At 43.1% G+C, this 19,401-nt stretch overlaps 1 protein-coding gene across 7 annotated transcripts in view; it reads left to right on the top strand.

Moving 5' to 3' along the window:
• LOC135263710 (uncharacterized) overlaps positions 1-7,849 on the top strand; it is a 70,882-nt gene extending 63,033 nt beyond the window's left edge. For 4 of the 7 annotated variants that reach the window (XM_064352031.1, XM_064352030.1, XM_064352033.1 and 1 more), the window contains 2 exons: positions 6,180-6,207; positions 7,326-7,849. In XM_064352031.1, the coding sequence (XP_064208101.1) occupies positions 6,180-6,207; positions 7,326-7,631 (334 nt within the window). In that variant the 3' untranslated portion in view covers positions 7,632-7,849. Of the gene's footprint in view, positions 1-2,437; positions 3,316-6,179; positions 6,270-7,325 lie in introns of those variants that run through there. The other 3 variants (XM_064352034.1, XM_064352035.1, XM_064352037.1) reach the window with 3 other exon arrangements.
• The last annotated feature ends 11,552 nt before the right edge of the window (positions 7,850-19,401 follow it).

Genomic DNA, 19,401 nt, shown 5'->3' with positions numbered 1-19,401 from the left:
AGAGACAACAGAAAAAACTCCCAGTGGGGAGAAAACCTTCAAACGGCTGCAAGAAAAATCTATGGGAAGAAATCTTGAGAGGAACCCGGCTATAGATGGGGAGCCCATCCTCCACTGGCCAGCTTGGTGTAAAGTAGCAGACAGCAAATAAAATGGGTTAAGCAGGTTACAGCTGAGGTGAAAGCCAGCAGGAATAATGGAAGACCAAATGGCACAGTTCCGAATAGTGCGGTTTAGAGGAGCCGAATGATGGATCTGGAGCTCCAGACAGAATCAAAGCAGCCCATGACCATGGAGCAAAGGACATGACTGGAGCAATCCCGTGGATTCAGGTGAAGGAAACAGGCTGGAGCGGTCTTTGACCTCAGGGCGAGATAAGGGGCGGGAGTCCCATGGAAAGAGAAACAGAGAAGATAAGATTAAGGCCAGCATGACACTTGATGCTAAGCTACCTAGTATGCCAGCTCTGTAGGGCCAGCTTGACTTGGCACTTGAGGCTAAGCTAGCTTGCGTGTCTGCTCCGTAATGAGAGCTTGACACTTAAGCTGAGCTACCTAGTGTGTCAGCTCTGTAAAGGCCAGTTTGACACTTGAGGCTGAGCTAACTGTCCTTATTGATTGTTTAAAGTCCACACACCTTGTTGCCAAAGTCCGAATTAGTTGCTGGGGGAAGCACTAGCTAAGATATCTATGATTAGTTACTACTGTAATTTACAGTATATTGTAGTTAATAAAATACTATTAATGTGTTATATGCTCCACTACAGCAAGGAACAGCAATGAGAAATCAATTGGTAGAGTGGTTTTACAACTGTCACTCATATATCCATATAGCAATCTTCACTTACGACAATTTTAGGCCTTTAGTCTACGATTACCCGTGAAAATATGATCCTAGCCTGCTTTTGTGAAGGTCACTCTTCTATTAACCCTATTGGGCAAGCCCCCTAGTGGCCAGGATGCCAGCCTCCTGAGATTGCTCAACTCAGGGTGCATCCCAATACTTTTAATTCCTCACCTCCTTTCCTCCCATCCCCCAATACCACTCATCTCCTACCTGGAAGTGTGTGGAAGAAAGGCGAAGAGGAGACTTTTGAAGCTGCTTCAGTGTGCTTTGCTCATCTCCAATATTGGGATATTGACAGGAGGGAGAACACAAAGATCGGTTTCTAGGGTACAGAGGAGATGAGGTGGTAATGGAGAAAAGAGTGATACGTTTTTCAAGTAGTGGGATGCACCCCTCAGACATTCAGTATGCCTGCAAACAAACAACAAGCTCTGTGTTTTAGCTTTATTAGTACACAATACACAAAAGTTATGCAAATTAATGTTTTTAAGTGCCACCATTGTCACGTAGGTCATCCATTTAACAAGCATCCTATCCCTGCAGTCTCAACTGCAAATACACCCCAAAGCATGGAACACTGGACAATAGCATCTATCTGGGAGAAAAATATTCTTTCAGCACCAAAAATTTGTATTCCGTCATAGCAACAAGATGAAGCCCACAACAGAGTTGAAGATATGCAAATACAGTGGTGAAAAATGCAGCTCACTGAATAGCTAAATAAGAAAGAGGAGTTATTGTGCAATTATACAACGTCAAGATATTGTCCTGCTAAAATAAGACATAAACATTGATTTAGTTGAAATTAGCCAATAGTGACTTAGGACTGATTTTTATAGAATGGGTCACATGTAGTTATAAAGGTTTTAAACGTAAGATGACAAGCTAGCACCAGAGTTATGTTAAGATTAACGTTACCGAGACCATAAGGATCACAATGGAAATAAGCCTTTGGGCTTTGTTGTGTTTATATCCTTTTGATGATTTTTATATCTGGGGCATCTCTGGCTAGAGGGGCCTCTTGTATTTTAATGATCAATAAAGAATTTCAATCAATCAATCCATCAACCATAGCTGCCATTTGTCACCAGTCACACGTAGTGACTACTTTATGTCTAGGTTTTCGTGATCTGTATCTCTCAATGTCAAATTCAGTGTGAAATATAGTTTTGAAGCTTTTAAACATAAGATGACAAGGTAGTACTGGAGATTCACGTTTTTTTGAGGCTAGCCAGCTTGCCACCAGTCACATCACATCAGCTGCCTTTTCGCAGCTACAAACTGATGTATTGGGTTTCATCTTATTTTACTTGAAGTGTTTTTGCTTTGATTATCTTCATGCCTTAATGCCAAATTCAGAGTAAAAATATAGTTTTAAAAGTTTTAAAAGTAAGATGACACATCATTTGGACATCTAGCTAACGTGACCTATACTCTGCTCTTATCTGTGTAGCCCTAGCCTCACCTGCCTTGTGTGCTCTGGCAGCTCTGGGTGCGTCCCAATACTCTACTATGTGTCCTCTTTTCTTCCACTACCACCTCACCTCCTCCGTGCCCCGGAAACCGATCTTCGAACACTCCCTCCCTCCAGCGTCCCAAAATCGGAGGACACGAGTGGATGGCACAGACCTGTACTGCTGAAGTGGGTTCAAACTTGTCTCCTCCCCTCTACATGCTTCTGAGTAGGATACAAATGGTAGTGGGGAAGTGAAGGCAAAGAAGTGAGGAGTGAAAAATAGTGGGACATTACCCACTTTGAATGCACAACCGGAGACAGGGCAGGCAGTTGTCTGATTGGTTGTTAAGATTCAACTGCAGTGTAATTTGGAGTGGCTGATTTCAGAGCCTAGGGCAGTCAGGGATCTTTATTTACCTTTTAATTTATTGATATCTGTCAGGATGTGAAGGAAATTTAACCAAATTTGAATAAAAGTGTTCTTACAACAAACTTACATACTGCACCTATCAGTAGAACACCTTTAACCCCTTAGCACACATGCCAAATCTGGCCGATCCTTGCCCATTTAGGGGGTACCCTATTTAAAGCTTTATAACTCCAGATGTGAACAGCACAGCGACTTGAAAAATGTCTTAAATGAAGCAAGACATTTGTACCATTTACAATACTAACTACTTAGATTAGATTATATTCATAACTTTGGAAGAAATAAAGTGCCACAAATGCAATTGTCTAGGCAAAAAATCAAAAATGAATTTGCTCTTTTTTAGTTTGCAATGAAATACTGAGAGATTGCATATATACAGCAGGTTAAACTATACATGTCCTGGATCAAAAACTTCTTGACCACAAGTTCATAATATATAAGGGAGGATATGTGGAACTACTATAGATCTACGAAGCAAAAACTAAGCAGTGTACCCAGCATCTCCAAATCTATCCAAAATGTCTAAATTATGCATTGCTTTAAATCACAACATATTCACGTATTTCACTACAAATCAACTGTTTTGACTCAAGAAACTAACTGTTGCATCATTTTCAAGTGGGTACAGTGGCCAGAAACATATCCAAAATCTCTCCAAAAATGAATAAAATCCTTTTTGTCCACTATAAAGAATATAAATGAGCCCCTTATGAAGGTTTAAGCTGAAACATTGATATCAGGTTAAAAAATGCAAAAATATTGTCACACAATGCAGTACAGTACCTAAATGTGTAATACTTAACTCTTGTATGTATTTCTATAGAGGGTATGCAATGACGTCACTTTCCCACCGGAATACGCCCCCTCAGTCGGACTGAGTGGCAAAACATGCTGCGACATGGCTGCTTTTAGTAGAGAAAACTGCAAAACCGGGAGTATAACAAACGATTATCTGCTTAAATTAAAGGCAGTTGGACTTGACAGTGATCCTTACAACAAGAACCAGTGGTCAGTCCATGGACATTCAACAAGAAATCGGAGCTACCTTTTTACAGACTGCCGAAAGCTAAAGAAAAGAGAAGCAAATGCGTCGCTGAAATTCGCAGAAGCAACTCGAATCCAGGCACTGAAACGTGGATTTGCGGTTGTTATTTTGTCAGGTATGTTGGATTTTTGGGTAAAATCACATCATTTATATGCTTGGCTAGCTAACACTATCTAACCATCCCCCCTTCATTTGTAGAACACAAGGTTCATCATCATGGATGTTTTTTTAATAAATGCTGACAAAAACTTTACAGTTACACAAATGTTAAATATTTAATTGATGAGTAGTCAATACAGTACATAACTTAAGGTATGATTTTACCCAAAAATCCAACATACCTGACACAAAATGACAACCGCAAATCCATGTTTCGGTGCCTGGATTCCAGTTGTTTCTGCGAATTGCAGCGATCCATTTGCTTCTCTTTTCTTTAGCTTTCAGCAGTCTATAAAAAGATAGCTCCGATTGCTTGATGAATCTATTTGTACAGTCAATCGCACAACAACTTTCCCATTTTAGATGTGTTTTTTGTGTTTTCGCGGAATTCAAGCTGAACGCTAACGCTGCCAGTAGTCTTTCTGCCACTCACTGGGTGTAACCGCATTGAATGGACTGGTAAATGGACTGCATTTATATAGCGCTTTTATCCAAAGCGCTTTACAATTGATGCCTCTCATTCGCCAGAGCAGTTAGAGGTTAGGGGTTAGGTGTCTTGCTCAAGGACACTTCGACACGCCCAGGGCGGGGTTTGAACCGGCAACCCTCCGACTGCCAGACAATCGGTCTTACCTCCTGAGCTATGTCGCCCCATTGACTTCCACTTACTGTGACATCATGTGCATACCCTCTATACTCTGTACTGTCCTATGTTTTCTTGTATGGCGATGGGACGACGGAAACTATTTTCGACCTTCCACCACATTTTGGAACTCTCACGTCATCACTGTTGCATGCATCACAAAAACTACTAAATTACCAATGAACGCTTACATTACAGTGTGAAATATCCTCATTATAAAATACCACTAACTAATTTAAAGACACACAATTTCAGAAATAACGTATATAACCGATAATTTGAGCAGTAATACTTACATAGCAATGATGAAATCTTATCTGTGTTCAGTAGATAGAGACAGAGAGAGTAAATAAATGATGCAGTTCTATCCACTTCTGTCTTGTTCCAGAAAACGATGTCAGCTAGGTCTATCGGCAAACATATGGCTTAGCTATGCTCAGAATTCCTCAATAATAATAGTACTTTCCAAGAAATTACAAAAAATCGTTCACAATGTCAGGTGCAGTGTCTTTTACTGCTACCACAGAGTGAATGCGTAAGTGAGTGCGATGATGAGAAAACATTTGGTTACGTTGAGATACAAAATGCTATTCCAAAAGCAAAATTAGACATAGACAAAATTAGACATAAAATTAGCTTATACTCTCACCTACTGAATAAATGAATTGTCATTCAAGCCAGACTGTACTAAAAAGGGCGACAATGCCGTAAACAACATGTCGTATAACACACAGCTATTTTGGAAGGTACCCAGGCAACACGAATGTGCGTATATTTCACAAACGGATTGTCCAAGACAATATATGACCACTCAGTCTCAAAAGGGACATCTCTACGTGTAAGACCAATGGTAAGGTTGTATATTTATTCAATATTTAGTCCCAGATATTGACTGTAGAATGACATGGTGTAATTTTTGAAAACTTTGTCTTGCTTATTTTGTCATTCAGCGAGCAGCGTCTTCACTGCTGTATTGGCATATCTTAGGCCTATTGTTGGGTTTATCTTGTTGCTTTGATAGAATACAATCTTTGAGTGGTGAAAGAATTTTCTTATGTATGCCCAGATAGACAATATTGTCCATTATGTCATGGGTGGGGGGTGTAGTTGCAGATGAGACTGCAGGGAAGGGGGTGCTTGTTAAATGAACGACCAGAGTGACAATGGTGGCGCTGCGAAACTCCGTATTCGGCATAGTTGTCGTATATTGTCTACTAATGAAACTAAAACAAAGCGTTTCTGTTTTTAACTCATACTTTGGTTGCAGTAGCACTGAATGTCTGAGTCCAGCAATCTCAGCACACCGGCGTGCCGACCACTAGGGGCTGTGCACTAAGAGGTTAAGTAGGAATGGCCAGATTTTGTATCTGTGTGAAGGGGTTAAGAAACAGTGTATCTGAAGGAAAGAAGTTACCATAAACCTACTATTACCTCATATTCTGTTACCTGAGGAATGTTTTTAATTGCATTTGAAACTACTGTATACCTTTTCAGAGGGACACAAGTCTGATAATGATGATGGATTGAATTTATATAGGCTATTTTACCAGTTATACTGGTTGTGGTTTCAGGATGACTGTGTGTGGTTCTCTCTGTGCAGGACTCACCCTGGAACCCCCTCCACTTTGGTAACTAAAGAGCTAGCCAATTTGTGGCACATTATGCCCAGACAGGACAGATGTGTGTACTGGTCAGTCTCTCTCTTTCTCTTTATCAGTGTGAAGCTCTCTCTTTCTCTTTATCAGTGTGAAGCTCTCTATTTCAATTTCTTCCTTCCCCTTGCTGTTTCTCATAATCAGGCAGCATTCAAATACTTGTCACAAAAAATATGTGCATTAGCAGAGGAAGGATAATGGAAGGATAAAGGATAATGGAAAGTATCACAATAAAACATAATTCATCAGAATTTTGATATATTAAATTTCTATTTGTATAGTGCTTTTATGGAGAACTGTCACAAAAACGCTTTACAGAGTAGCAAGGCAAGAAACAGGAGAAAGCAGAAGAGCATAGAACACTAGGCCTGAACCCCCAAAAAGCAAGTACAAGAGGTTAAAAAAAACTGAGGAGAAAACCCTAAAACGGTGGCAATAAAAACTCATCAATGGGAAGAAATCTCAACAGGAACCTGGCTATAGAAGGGGAGCACATCCTCCACTGGCCAGCTTGGTGTAAAGTAGCAGTAAAATGGAATGTAGCAGAAATGCTACAAGGATCTTTCATAGCAAATAAAATGGGTTAAGCAGGTTGCAGCTGAGGTGATAACTAACAGGAATAATAGAAGACCAAAGTTCGGTATAGTTCAGTACAGTGCAGTTTAGTGAAGCCGGGTGATGGATCTGGAGCTCCAGGCTGCGTCAAGGCATGGGCAGGAGATTTATGTTATATAAATAATTAAATAGCTACAAAATGTTATTTATGATTTATGTCAGGTCCAGAGGGGATTAGAAAACATATGTACAGTACTGGTTCAGCATCACTCCTGTTCTTATTTCTTTGTCCTCTCTCCTCCTTCCCTTTCATGTTTCCTTGTGACATGTTCAGAAGGAATCAAAGAAAGGAAGGAAACATCTTCAATAATTCCAGCACAGCCACACATTTTCTTTCTTTCTACCACTCCCTCTTTTCACATGCACTCTCTCTGTTGCCATCTCTGACACATCCTCAGTCTCTTATCATGAAGATTTACTATGCTTTTCTATCACCTGCACAAACCTCAGTGGAAAGGTCTCTCTCTCTGTCTCAGTGTGAAGGCTCGGCGTTTCAGTCGGCAGCAGAACAGGAATGTGCGGAACCTGGGGACAGAGGGAGAAGGGGAGGGAGAGGAAGGTGCGGCCAGCCCCCTGCACATGCTGCTGGCGCACAGGGACCTGTTTGCAGCCACCAGGGGGCGCCCTTGTCCCAAAAATACACGCACATCACATGCACACTGCACACATGCTACATGCTAACTCGCAGAGCTTTCTGCAAAATGTACCAATATTTCTACATCCAGGGGACAATGCAAAAGTGCCTGTGTTCATTAAATTATTGGACACTTGGTCAGACTTGAGTCAGATACATATTTCAAATACTATTTAACTAATTTACAATGACAGATTATTATATAAAAGTTCTTATTAGATGCAGGTAAAATATGCAGACAATTTGCAGTTTTCAGTGAAACCGTTTTAAAATAGTAACTACTCAACATGTACAATGAATGAAAGAAAAAAGTTTGATTGTTGGAAAAATTGTTTCTTTCAAAATAAATTTTAATGGTGTAAAATATTTTGAGATTTTCTTTGTATAATTATTTTGTCTAACCCGAAGCACAAAATTACCAACCCTGAGCACAAAATAGTCACCTCAGTTTCTCGTATTAGTCACACACTGTAAACTTTTACAGTGTGTGAAATCTTTTTTTTAAATATATATATTTTAAAGGTTTCTGTAATTTTTGAACATCACTGATGACATTTTACAAATAATTTAGTTTGTACTTTCCATATTTATGCATCTGTTCTGATTCATTATAGATTTTGTTTTATATATTATACACTGGACTTATTTATGATGACAGTATCTCAAATCTGTCCACAAAACATTCTTGTTTAAATATACAATGTGCGATATGTGGAGTTTGTAGGGTATTCTTAGTTTTGTGATTCTTTTGAAAGGTTAAGATTTGGATCTAGGTTGTTAGGTCTCCACAGTTTCTTGAAGTTATTGTTATCACTTCTTCCATAATAAAAAAAACATTTTTGAAATGGTGTTTCTTTTAGTCCTGCAGTGGGTTATTGAGTTTTTTATAGCTGTAGAGCTGTTCAGTTCAGATAACAATTCCATCCATCCATTATCTATACCCGCTTATCCTGGGCAGGGTTGCAGGGGGTGCTGGAGCCTATCCCAGGGTGCATTGGGCGAGACGCAGGAATACACCCTGGACAGGCCGCCAATCTATCGCAGGGCACACATGCCATTTACTCACACACTCATACCAATGGGCAATTTAGAGTCCCCAATTAGCCTACCTGCATGTCTTTGGACTGTGGGAGTAAACTCACACAGACACAGGGAGAACATGCACACAGAAAGGCCCAGGCCAGATTCGAACCCAGGACTTTCCTATGCAGTGCACAATCTGACATCAAGATGCATACAATTATTTTAGAACTAGGAACACTAATGCCTGCCAAAGGTGATTCAGTGAAAACTTTAAATACCACTACAAAACACAAGGCTGTATATTAGTATTGACTTTGTGGTGACTGCAACATTTAATATGCAGGTATTCTATTTAGCCTGGGAAGAGTGTCGTGGGGCCATATTTATTAAGCATGCTGAAAATGACCATCAGTGGCACAATATTCACTGCATGTTTTCAATTTTGTGGGGTATATACTAAGACTGGTTATGTAAATGGACACAGCTGCAGTAAGTTCATTTAAATGCACATCTGGTATTTAAGATGTGCCTTGCCCATGGCAGAAAAACAACGTTGTAGTATCTGGTGAAGTCAGATTTTGGACAGGTGTCAGGATTCAAAGATAGAATGGATAGGCACTATCACCTGTAAATGTTAACGTGTCTCATTAGTAAAAACTTCAGAGCACAGAAGTTGTTTAATTCCATACCCAATAGTTAGCTTCATAGTTTGTTTATTGTCCTCTTATTGAGGAATTTTTTTCACAGTCAGGTGCCAGTGCATACATGCATACTGATATTTTTGAACAATTAAGGTTAGCTTTAAGTTGCTTTCTGTGTCTTAACTTCGTTCTCAATACACATTCCCACACACATGCCCACAAACTCTGTAACAGCTTCCCATTGTCAGAAACAGATGGTCACATATCGAGTTCAATCATTGTTTGTAAAGATAAACAATAGCCACAGATCAAAGGGGTGTCAGCGGCAGCAGACCATTTTGGTGTCCCCAGGAAATCTGGTAAAATGTATATTCCTTCCTGGGAACGTTCACACTTGCCAATCATATCTCTCAACAGAATACTTAAACCCTCACTTGTGGCTGTCTCGCTGAGATTCGGACGGAGCAATTGTCGAGGCACTGTGGCGAGTCTACCTTTGCTTATCGTAATAAAACCTTTTCAATTGGAATGTGGTCCTCAGTGTGTTACTTCACTGGTCCCAAGTTGGTTCCACAAGGGAGAAGATTCCCAACAATACATAGATACCGTTGAGGCCAAACGTTTACATACACCTAGGCTAAAGACATTCAAACTCAATTTTTCACAACTCCACACATTTCATGTTACCATACTTTTCCTGTGTTAAGTCAATTAGGATATTTACTTTATTTTCATAAAAGGTCATTCAAAAATAATTACGAAGAGACAGTTTTATTTCAGCTTTTATGTCAGATTTTCAGTGGGTCAAAAGGTTACATACACTTTGTTCGTATTAGGTGCCATTGCCTTTTAATTGCTTAACTTGATTCCAAATGCTTGGGGTAGCCTTCCACAAGCTTCTCACAATACTTAACCGGAATTTTTGCCCATTCCTCCTGACAGAACTGGTGTAACTCAATCAGGTTTGTAGGCCTCCTTGTCAGACATGCTTTTTTAGTTAAGTCCACAAATGGGATTCAGGTCAGGGCTTTGTGATGGCCACTTCCATACTTTCACTTTAAGCCTTTTTGTTACAACTTTGGCGGTATGCTTAGGATCCAGTCCTGCTGGAAGATCCAGTTGCGAACAAGTTTTAACTTTCTAGCTGATGTCATGAGGTGTTGCTTCAGTATTTCTAGATAATCCTCCTTCCACATGATGCCATCTATTTTCTGAAGTGCGCCAGTCCCTTTTCCAGCAAACACCCCCACAACTATGATGGGCCATAATGATCTGCGCTATGTATGGAGGGAAAAGGGTGAGGCTTTCAATCCAAAGAACACCATCCCAGCTGTGAAGCATGTGGGTGGCAGCATCATGTTGTGGGGGTGTTTTGCTGGAAAGGGGACTGGCGCACTTCAGAAAATGGCATCACGAGGAAGGAGGATTATCTAGAAATACTGAAACAACACCTGAAGACATTACATTACAGGCATTTGGCAGACGCTCTTATCCAGAGCGACGTACAACAAAGTGTATAACCATAACCAGGAACAAGTATGACAAAACCCCTAGAGAGAAGTACCGGTCCAAGTGCAGGGAACAACCGCATAGTTCAACTTGGACCCTGAAGGTTAAACTGATTAACACTAACAACGAGAACGGCAACAACGCAGTCTGTGGAAAAAATACAAGTAGTAGTTAAGACAGTTAATGCACCTAAGTCACCTACGAAACAGCTGCCTAGTTACAACCCTAAGCTTACAGTCATTTGAAAATGGGTCAGTGTCTCAGCTGTTCTGACCTCCACAGGGAGGTCATTCCACCATCGTGGGGCCAGAACAGACAGGAGACGTGTTCTGGAAGTGCAGGTGCGAAGAGGGGGAGGTGCTAGGCATCCTGAGGTAGCAGAACGGAGGGATCTGGCTGGCATGTAGGGTTTGAATATCTTGTGGAGGTATGCTGGGGCTGATCCCTTGACTGCCTGGTATGCTAGGACCAATGTTTTAAATTTGATGCGAGCTATAACAGGCAGCCAGTGGAGGGTAGTGAGCAGGGGAGTGACGTGGGAGTGTCTGGGGATGTTGAAGACCAGACGAGCCGCAGCATTCTGAATGAGTTGCAGGGGTCTGGTGGCAGATGCCGGTAGTCCAGCCAGAAGAGAGTTGCAGTAGTCCAGGCAGGATAGAACCATTGCTTGGACCAGGAGCTGGGTTGAGTAGGTGGTGAGAAAGGGGCGGATTCTGCGGATGTTATACAGGAAAAATCTGCATGCCCGGCTTACTGCTGCAATGTTCTTGGAGAGGGACAGCCTGTTGTCCATCACCACTCCGAGATTCTTGGCACAGGGTGATGATGTCACTAAGGTATCCCCTAGGGAGATGGAAAAGTCGAGGAGGGGAGAGGATAGAGCAGGAATAAAGATTAGCTCCGTCTTTCCCGGGTTGAGCTTCAGGTGGTGATTGTCCATCCAGCTCTGTATGTCCCTCAGGCAAGCGGAGATGCAGGCAGGGACCTGTGTGTCCAATAGGGAGAAGGAGAGAAAGAGTTGCGTGTCGTCGGCATAGGAGTGATAGGACAAGCCATGGGCAGATATTACAGGGCCAAGGGATCTGGTGTACAAGGAGAAGAGAAGGGGACCGAGGACTGAGCCCTGGGGAACTCCGGTGGCGAGGGGGCGGGGTGGTGATACCTTACCCGCCCAGGCAACCTGGAAGGAACGGTCAGAGAGGTAAGACTCAATCCAGTCAAGGACTGTGCCGCAGATCCCTGTTGCTGCCAGGGAGGACAGGAGGATAGAGTGCTCCACAGTGTCAAATGCAGCGGAGAGGTCTAGAAGAATCAGGACAGAGGAGAGGGAGGCTGCTCAGCTTCATATATATATGAAGACATCAGCTATAAAGTTAAAACTTGGTCGCAACTGGGTCTTCCAGCAGGACAATGATCCTAAGCAAACCTCCAAAGTTGTAACAAAAAGTCTTAGCAATCGCGTAGTTCAGAATTCTCGACACAAAAATAGTTAACCAATCCTTCTAAAACAAACTTTGCGGAATTGTAAACAATTTACACGTGGGACACGTCCTCCGATTAGATCGCATGGGAACCGGCCTGCCCATCCGCAAACAGTCGCTGGTAAACATATTATAAAGGCGGGCTGCATGCTTGAACATTTATATAGCGTTTATATACGGCATTTATATAGCGCTTTTATCCAAAGCGCTTTACAATTGATGCCTCTCATTCACACACACACACTCACACACCAACGGTGAAAGGCTGCCATGCAAGGTACCAATCATCTAGCTGTGAGCAATTAGGGGCTCGGTGTCTTGCTCAGGGACACTTAGACACGCCCAGGGCGGGGGATCGAACCGGCAACTCTCCAACTGCCAGACAACCGCTCTTACCTCCTGAGCTATGTCGCCCCAAAGAACGGCATTCATTCTATGAGCTATGGCGGTCTCGCAGGTGTATTGTGGACACGCAGCTTTGTACTTTGCAAATGCCCGGGGCGAATAACAGGGACGATTAAGACCGGCAGTGACCAAAGACACTCCTGCAGTCGGCCGCAGGTGGGTGCGTCATCCATTTGAAAAACTGTTTGTTACACGTGTAGCGATCGCTGATTTGAGAATTCCCGACACGGAAATAATTAACCAGTCTTTCTAAAACAAACTTTGTGGAATTGGAAACACCAGAGGACCTCTGGAGACATCTGGTGACCTCTGGTGACTTTTTTGTGAGTTCTGGTGACCTCTAGTGACCTTATTTTGACCACAGGTGACCTTTTTTGTGACTTCCAGTTACCTCTAGTGACACGTGTAGCGATCGCTTATTTCAGAATGCCAGACAGAAATAATTAACCAGTCCTTCTAAAACAAACGTTGTGGAATTGGAAACACAAGAGGACCTCTGGTGACTATTTGGTCACCTCTGGTGACATTTTTTGGGACCTCTGGTGATTTCTGGTGACCTCTGGTGATCTTTTTTGTGACCTATAGTGACCTTTTCTGTGACTTCTGGTGACATCTGGTAACCTTTTTGTGACCTTTGATGACCTCAGGTCACCTTTGCTAACCTTTGGTGACTCTGGTGACCTTTTTGTGAGCTCTGCTGACCTCTGGATACCTTTCCTGTGACCACTGGTGATGTCTGCTGACCTCTGTTGACATACGGTGACCTTTGGTGACCTTTATGTGACCTCTGGTGACCACTGGTGACCCTCTGGTGACTTTTGTTGTGGCAACTGGTGACCTCTGGTGACCTTTTTTGACCTCTGGTGACCTTTTTGTGACTTTTGCTAACCTCTAGCTACCTTTCTTGTGACCTTTGGTGACCTCTGCTGACTTCTGTTGACATACGGTGACCTTTGGTGACCTTTATGTGACCTCTGGTGACCACTGGTGACCCTCTGGTGACTTTTGTTGAGACAACTGGTGACCTCTGGTGACCTTTTAATGGTTTCTGGTCACCTTTTTTGTGACCTCTGGTGACCTCTAATGACCTTTGGTGTCTTCTGGTGACCTAATGATGACCTCTGGTGACCTTCTTGTGACCTCTGGTTACCTTTGGTGAGCAGCTCAGGTGACCTTTTTGTGGCTTCTGGTGATTTCTTTTGACCTCTGACCTTTTATGTGACCTTTGGTGACCTCTGCTGACATCTGGTGGATTCTGGTTACCTCCGCTGACTTCTGGTGACCTTATTGGAACCTCTGGAGACCTCTGGTGACTTCTGACCATTTGGGGACCTCTGGAAACCTTTGGTGACCTTTTTGTAACCTCTGGTGACTTCTGGCTACCTCTAATGACCTCTGGTTATCTGTTTTGTGACATCTGGTGACCTTTTTGTGACCTCTAGTGACCTCTGGTGATCATTCTGTGACCTCTGGTGAATTTGTGTGATCTCTGGTGACCTCTGGAGACTTCTAGTGACCTCTGGTGCCCTTTTGATGACCTTTGGTGACCTCTGGTGACCTTTTAGTGAACTCTGGTGGCCTCCAGTTACCTTCTTGTGACCTCTGAGGACCTCTGGTGACCACAAAGTCACAAAATGTCACCAGATATCACCAGAGGTAAAAAAAAAAAAAAAAAAAGTCACCAGAGGTCAGCAGAGATAAGAAAAACATCATCGGAGGTCTCCTGCGGTCATCAAATGTCAAAAAAAGGTCACCGGAGGTCACCAGAAGTTCAGAGGTCACAAAAAGGTCACCAGAGGTCACAAGAGTCCATGTAATTGTCACCAGAGGTCACCAGAGCTAACCAACGGTCACATAAAAAAGGTTACCAGAGGTCACCAGACATCACCAGAGGTCACCAATGAACACCAGAGGTCACATAACAGGTATTCAGAGATCACCTGAGATCACCAGACCTCGCCGGAGTCCACAAAAAAGTCACCATAGCTCACCAGAGCTAATCAGAGGTCACAAAAAAGGTCACCAAAGGTAGGTCAATGCCACAAAAAGGTCAACAGAAATAACTAGTGCTCACCAAACGGTCACCAGAAGTCACCTGAGGTCAACAGAAGTCACAAAAAGGTCAGCAGAGGTCAACTGAAGTTACCAGAAGTAACTGGAGGTCACCAGTGGTTACCAGAGGTCACAGAAATGTCACCAGAGTTCACCAGAGGTTACCAGAGGTCACAAAAAAAGTTTTTAAAATGTCACCAGAGGTCACAAAAAGGTTCACAGGTGGTCACAAAAGGTTACCAGAGCTAAGCAGGGGTCATAAAAAAGATCACCAGAGGTCAACAGTGATCACCAATAGGTCACTAAAGGTAACCAGAGGTAACCAACAATCACCCAGATGTCACGAAAAGTCACTTGAGGTCATCAGAAGTCACTAAAACGTCACCAGAGCTCACAAAAGGTCCGCAGAGGTTACCAGAGGACACAAGAAAAGTTAACCAAATGTCACCAGAGGACAAAAAAGGTCACCAGAGGTCTGCAAAGGTAAAAAAAAAAAAAATCACCACTGGTCAGGAAAAGGTCACTATTGGTCACCAGAGGTCACAAGAAGGCCACCTGAGGTCACCAGATGTGACCAGAGGTCAACAAAAAATCCCCATTAGTCACCAGAGGTCAAAGAAAGTCACTTTTATTGACTTTCCATAACAAACCAGTGCCTGCCCGCGGCAGATGGGTTCCCCCTCTGAGTCCGGTTCTGCTCAAGGTTTCTTCCTGCTATCAGTCAGGGAGCTTTTCCTTGCCACTGTTGCCCTAGACTTACTCTGTGGGGGCCGGTTCTCCATAAAGCTGCTTTGGGACAAAGCTCCTTTGTTAAAAGCACAAAACAAATAAAAATTGGTTGATTGATTGAAGGAAGATCACCAAAGGTCACCAGTGGTCACCAGCAGAGGTCACCAAAAGGTAACCATTAGTTACCAGATGTCGCCAGAGGTCCCAAAAAGGTCACCAGACAACACGAAAGGTCTGAAAAAGTCACCAAAAGGTCATCAGATATCACCAGAGGACACTTGACATCATAAATGGTCACCAAAAACCACCAGTGATCACAAATAGGTCACCAAACCTTACCCAACATCACAAAAAAGTCACCATTTGTCACCAGAGGTCACCAGAGGACAGAAAAGGTTATCAAAAGTCACCAGAGGTCACAAAAAGGTCACCAGAGGTCACCAGCCATCACCAAATGGTCAACAGAAGTCAAAAAATGTCACCAGATGTCACCAGAAGGCCACAAAAGTCAAATAAAAGTCACCAGAGGTAAAACAATAGTCACCAGAGGTTACCAGAAGTCATCAAAAGGTCACCAGAGGCCACGCTATGATCACCAAAGGTTACAAAAAGTTTACCAGAAATCACCAGAAGTTGCTAGAGGTCAAAAAACGTCACTAGTGGTAGCCAGAGATCAAAAAAGGTAAGGAGAGATCAGCAGAAGGCAACCATTGATCACCAGAGGTCACCAGAGATCACCAAAAGGTCACCAGAGGTCAAAAAAGTCCCGAAGGTCAGGATGTCACAAGAATGTCACCAGATGTCACCATAGGTCACCAGAGGTAAAATAAAGCTCACCTAAGGTCACCAGAGGTCACATAAACGTCACCAGAGGTCACCAAATGGACAGCAGAGGTTGGTCACCAGAGGTCACAGAAAGGTCACCAGAGGTCCCCAAAGCTCAAAAAAGGTCACCACAAGTCACCAAAAGGTCGCTATAGGTCACCAGAGGTCACCAAAAAGTCACCAGAGTTTACCAGAGGTCACATAAACGTCACGAGAGGTCACCTAATGGTCAGCAAAGGTTACAAGGTCAAAAATGGTCACCAAAGGTCTCCAGAGATCACAAATAAGTCACCAGAGGTCACCAAAAAGTCACCAGAGGTCAAAGAGTTCACAAAAAGGTCACCATAGGGCACCAGAGGTCAACAAAAGGTAATCAGAGGTACCTAAAATGTCACCAAAGGTCACCAGAGGTCACAGAAAATTTACCGGGGGTCACTTAGAATCCCAAAACAGTCACCATTAGTCACCACAGGTCACTAGAGGACACAAAAAGGTCACCAGAGGTCACCAGTAGTCAACAAAGGTCGTCAGAGTTCACAAAATGTTTACAGGAGATCACCCAACGTCAGAAAAAAGGTCACCAGAAGTCACCAAAAGGTCAACGGAAGTGTAAAGAGGTCACCAGAGGTCCCCAGAAGTAAAATAAAGGTCACCTGCAGTTCCCAGAGATCAAAAAGTGGTCACAAAAAAGTTACCAGAAGTCGCCAGAGGTCAAAAAAGGTCACCATAGGTAACCAAAAGGTCACAATTTGTCACCAGGAGTCCCAAAAAGGTTACCAGAGGACAGCAGAGGTAACCAAAGGTCACCAAAAAGTATCCGTTGATTACCAGAGGTTGACGGAGGTCCCAAAAAGGTCACCAGACAACATCAAAGGTCAGCAAAAGTCACCAAAAGGTCACCAGATAGAACCATTGGTCTCCAGAGGTCCCCAGAGGTCAGAAAAGGTCACCATAGGTCACCGGAGGTTACCAAATGGTCACCAGTGGTCACTAAAATATCACCAGAAGTCAAAAAAAAGTCACCGTAGGGCAGTGGGCATCACAAAAAGGTCGCCATTTGTCACCAGAGATCACCAAAGATCACAAAAAGGTTACCAGAAATCACCAGAAGTCGCCAGAGGTCAAAAAAGGTCACCTGAGGATACAAAAAAGTCAGCAAAAGTCACCAACAGTCAGGAAAAGGTCACCATTGTTCACCAGACGTCACTAGAGGTCATCAAACGGTCACCAGAGGTCACCAGAAGTGAAAAACGTCACCAAAGGTCAGGAAAAGATCACCATTGTTCACCAGAGGTCACAAAAAGGTCACAATTGTTCACTAGAGGTCACCAGAGGTAAAAAGAAGTCTCCAGAGGTCACCAAAAGGTAGCCATTGGTCCCCAGAGATCACAAAAAGATCACCAGTGGTCACCAGAAGTCCCCACAGGTTATTAGAGGCCACAGAAAGGTAACCAGAGATCAACAAAGGTCACCAGAGGTGGTGAAATAAGGGCACCAGTGCTCACAAAAAGGTCACCATAGGTTAACAAAAGGTCACCAAATGGTCACCAGAGGTTACCAAAAGGTCATCAAAGGTCGACTGAGGTCACTCAGCATCACAAAAAGGTTACCAGAGTTCACCAAAAGGTAACCAGAAGTCATCTGAAGTCACTGAAGGTTACCAGATGTCACCAAACGTTGCCAGAGGTAAAAGAAAAGTCACCAAAGTTCATCAGAGCTCCCTAGAGGCCACAAATAGGTCACCAGAGATCACCAGAGGTCAGCAGAGGGAACAAAAGGTCACAAAAGCTCTCCTGATGTCTCCAGAAAGTTACCAGAGTTCACCAGAAGTCACCATAAATCACAATAGCTCACCTTAGCTCACAAAAGGTCACCAGAAGTCACAACAATGTCACCAGTGTTCAACAGAGGCCATTAGAGGCAACTAAAAGGTAACCAAATGTCCCAAAAAGATCACCAGAGGTCACCATATATCAAAAAAGGTAATCAGATGTAACAAAAAAGTCACCAGAGGTCATAAAAAGGTCAACAGAGGTCACCAGAGGTCACAAAAAGGTCACTAAAAGTCACCAGAGATCACAAAATGGTCTCCAGAGGTCACAAAAAATTCACCACAAGCCACCAGATTTCGCAAAAAGGTCACCAGATATCCTCAGAGTTCCCCAAAGGTGCAATAAAAGTCACCAGTTGTCACCAAAGGTCAACAAAAAATCACCAGAGGTTTCTAGAGGTCAAAGATGGTCACCAGTGGTCACCAAATCGTAACCAAAGGTCTCCAAAATGTCACCATTGGACACCAGAGGTCACCAATAGGTCACAAAGTGTCACCAGTGGTCACTAGAGGTCAAAAAAAGACCCCAGAGGTCCCCAGAAGTCACTTGAGGGCACAAAATGGTCACCAGAGGTAACAGAAAAGTCACTAGAGGTCACCAAAAGTCACAAAATGGTCAAAGCGGTCACCAGAAGTGAAAACCGGTCACCAGAGGTCACCAAAAGGTGACCAGAGGTCACAAAAAAGGTCACCAGATATTCTCAGAGTTCCCCAAAGGTGCACCAGTCATCACCATAGGTGACCAGAGGTCAAAAATGGTCAACAGATGTCACAAAAAGGTCACCAAAAGGTCTCCTGAAGTCACCAGAAATCATCAGATCTCACCTTAACTCTCCAAAGGTCACCAGAGGTCAATAGAGGCCACAAAAAGGTAACCAAAGGTCACAAAAAGGTGTTCAGAGGTCACCAGACGTCAATAATGGTCATCAGATGTCACAAAAAAGTAACCAAAAGTCACAAAAAGGTCACTAGGGGACACAAAAAGGTCACCATAGGTTACCAAAGGTCAACAAAAGGTCACCAGAGGTCACCAAAAGATCACCAGAGGTTTCCAGGGGTCAGAAATTGTCACCAGTGGTTACCAAAATATAACCATTGGACACCAGAGGTAACCAATAGATCAGCAAGTGTCAACAATGGTCACTAGAGGTCAAAAAACATCCCCAGAGGTCACCAGAAGTCCATTGAGGACATATAAAGGTCACTTGAGGTCACAAAAAGGTCAGGGAAGGTCACAAAAAGGTGACCAGAGGTCAGCAGAAAGTCACTAGAGATCACCAGAGATCACCAAAGGTCACCAGAGGTCACCAGAATTAAAAAAGGTCACCAGAGGTCACAGAAAGGTCACCAGGCCTAACTAGAGGTCACAAACAGGTTACCAAAGGTTCTCAAAGATCAAACAGAGGTCAACAAAAGTCACCA

This window comes from Anguilla rostrata, chromosome 9, assembly GCF_018555375.3.
Source record: "Anguilla rostrata isolate EN2019 chromosome 9, ASM1855537v3, whole genome shotgun sequence".
NCBI classification, from domain to species: Eukaryota; Metazoa; Chordata; class Actinopteri; order Anguilliformes; family Anguillidae; genus Anguilla; species Anguilla rostrata.
The sequence above is the reverse complement of the archived record's forward strand: the minus strand, read 5'-3'. Positions and strand labels throughout refer to the sequence as shown.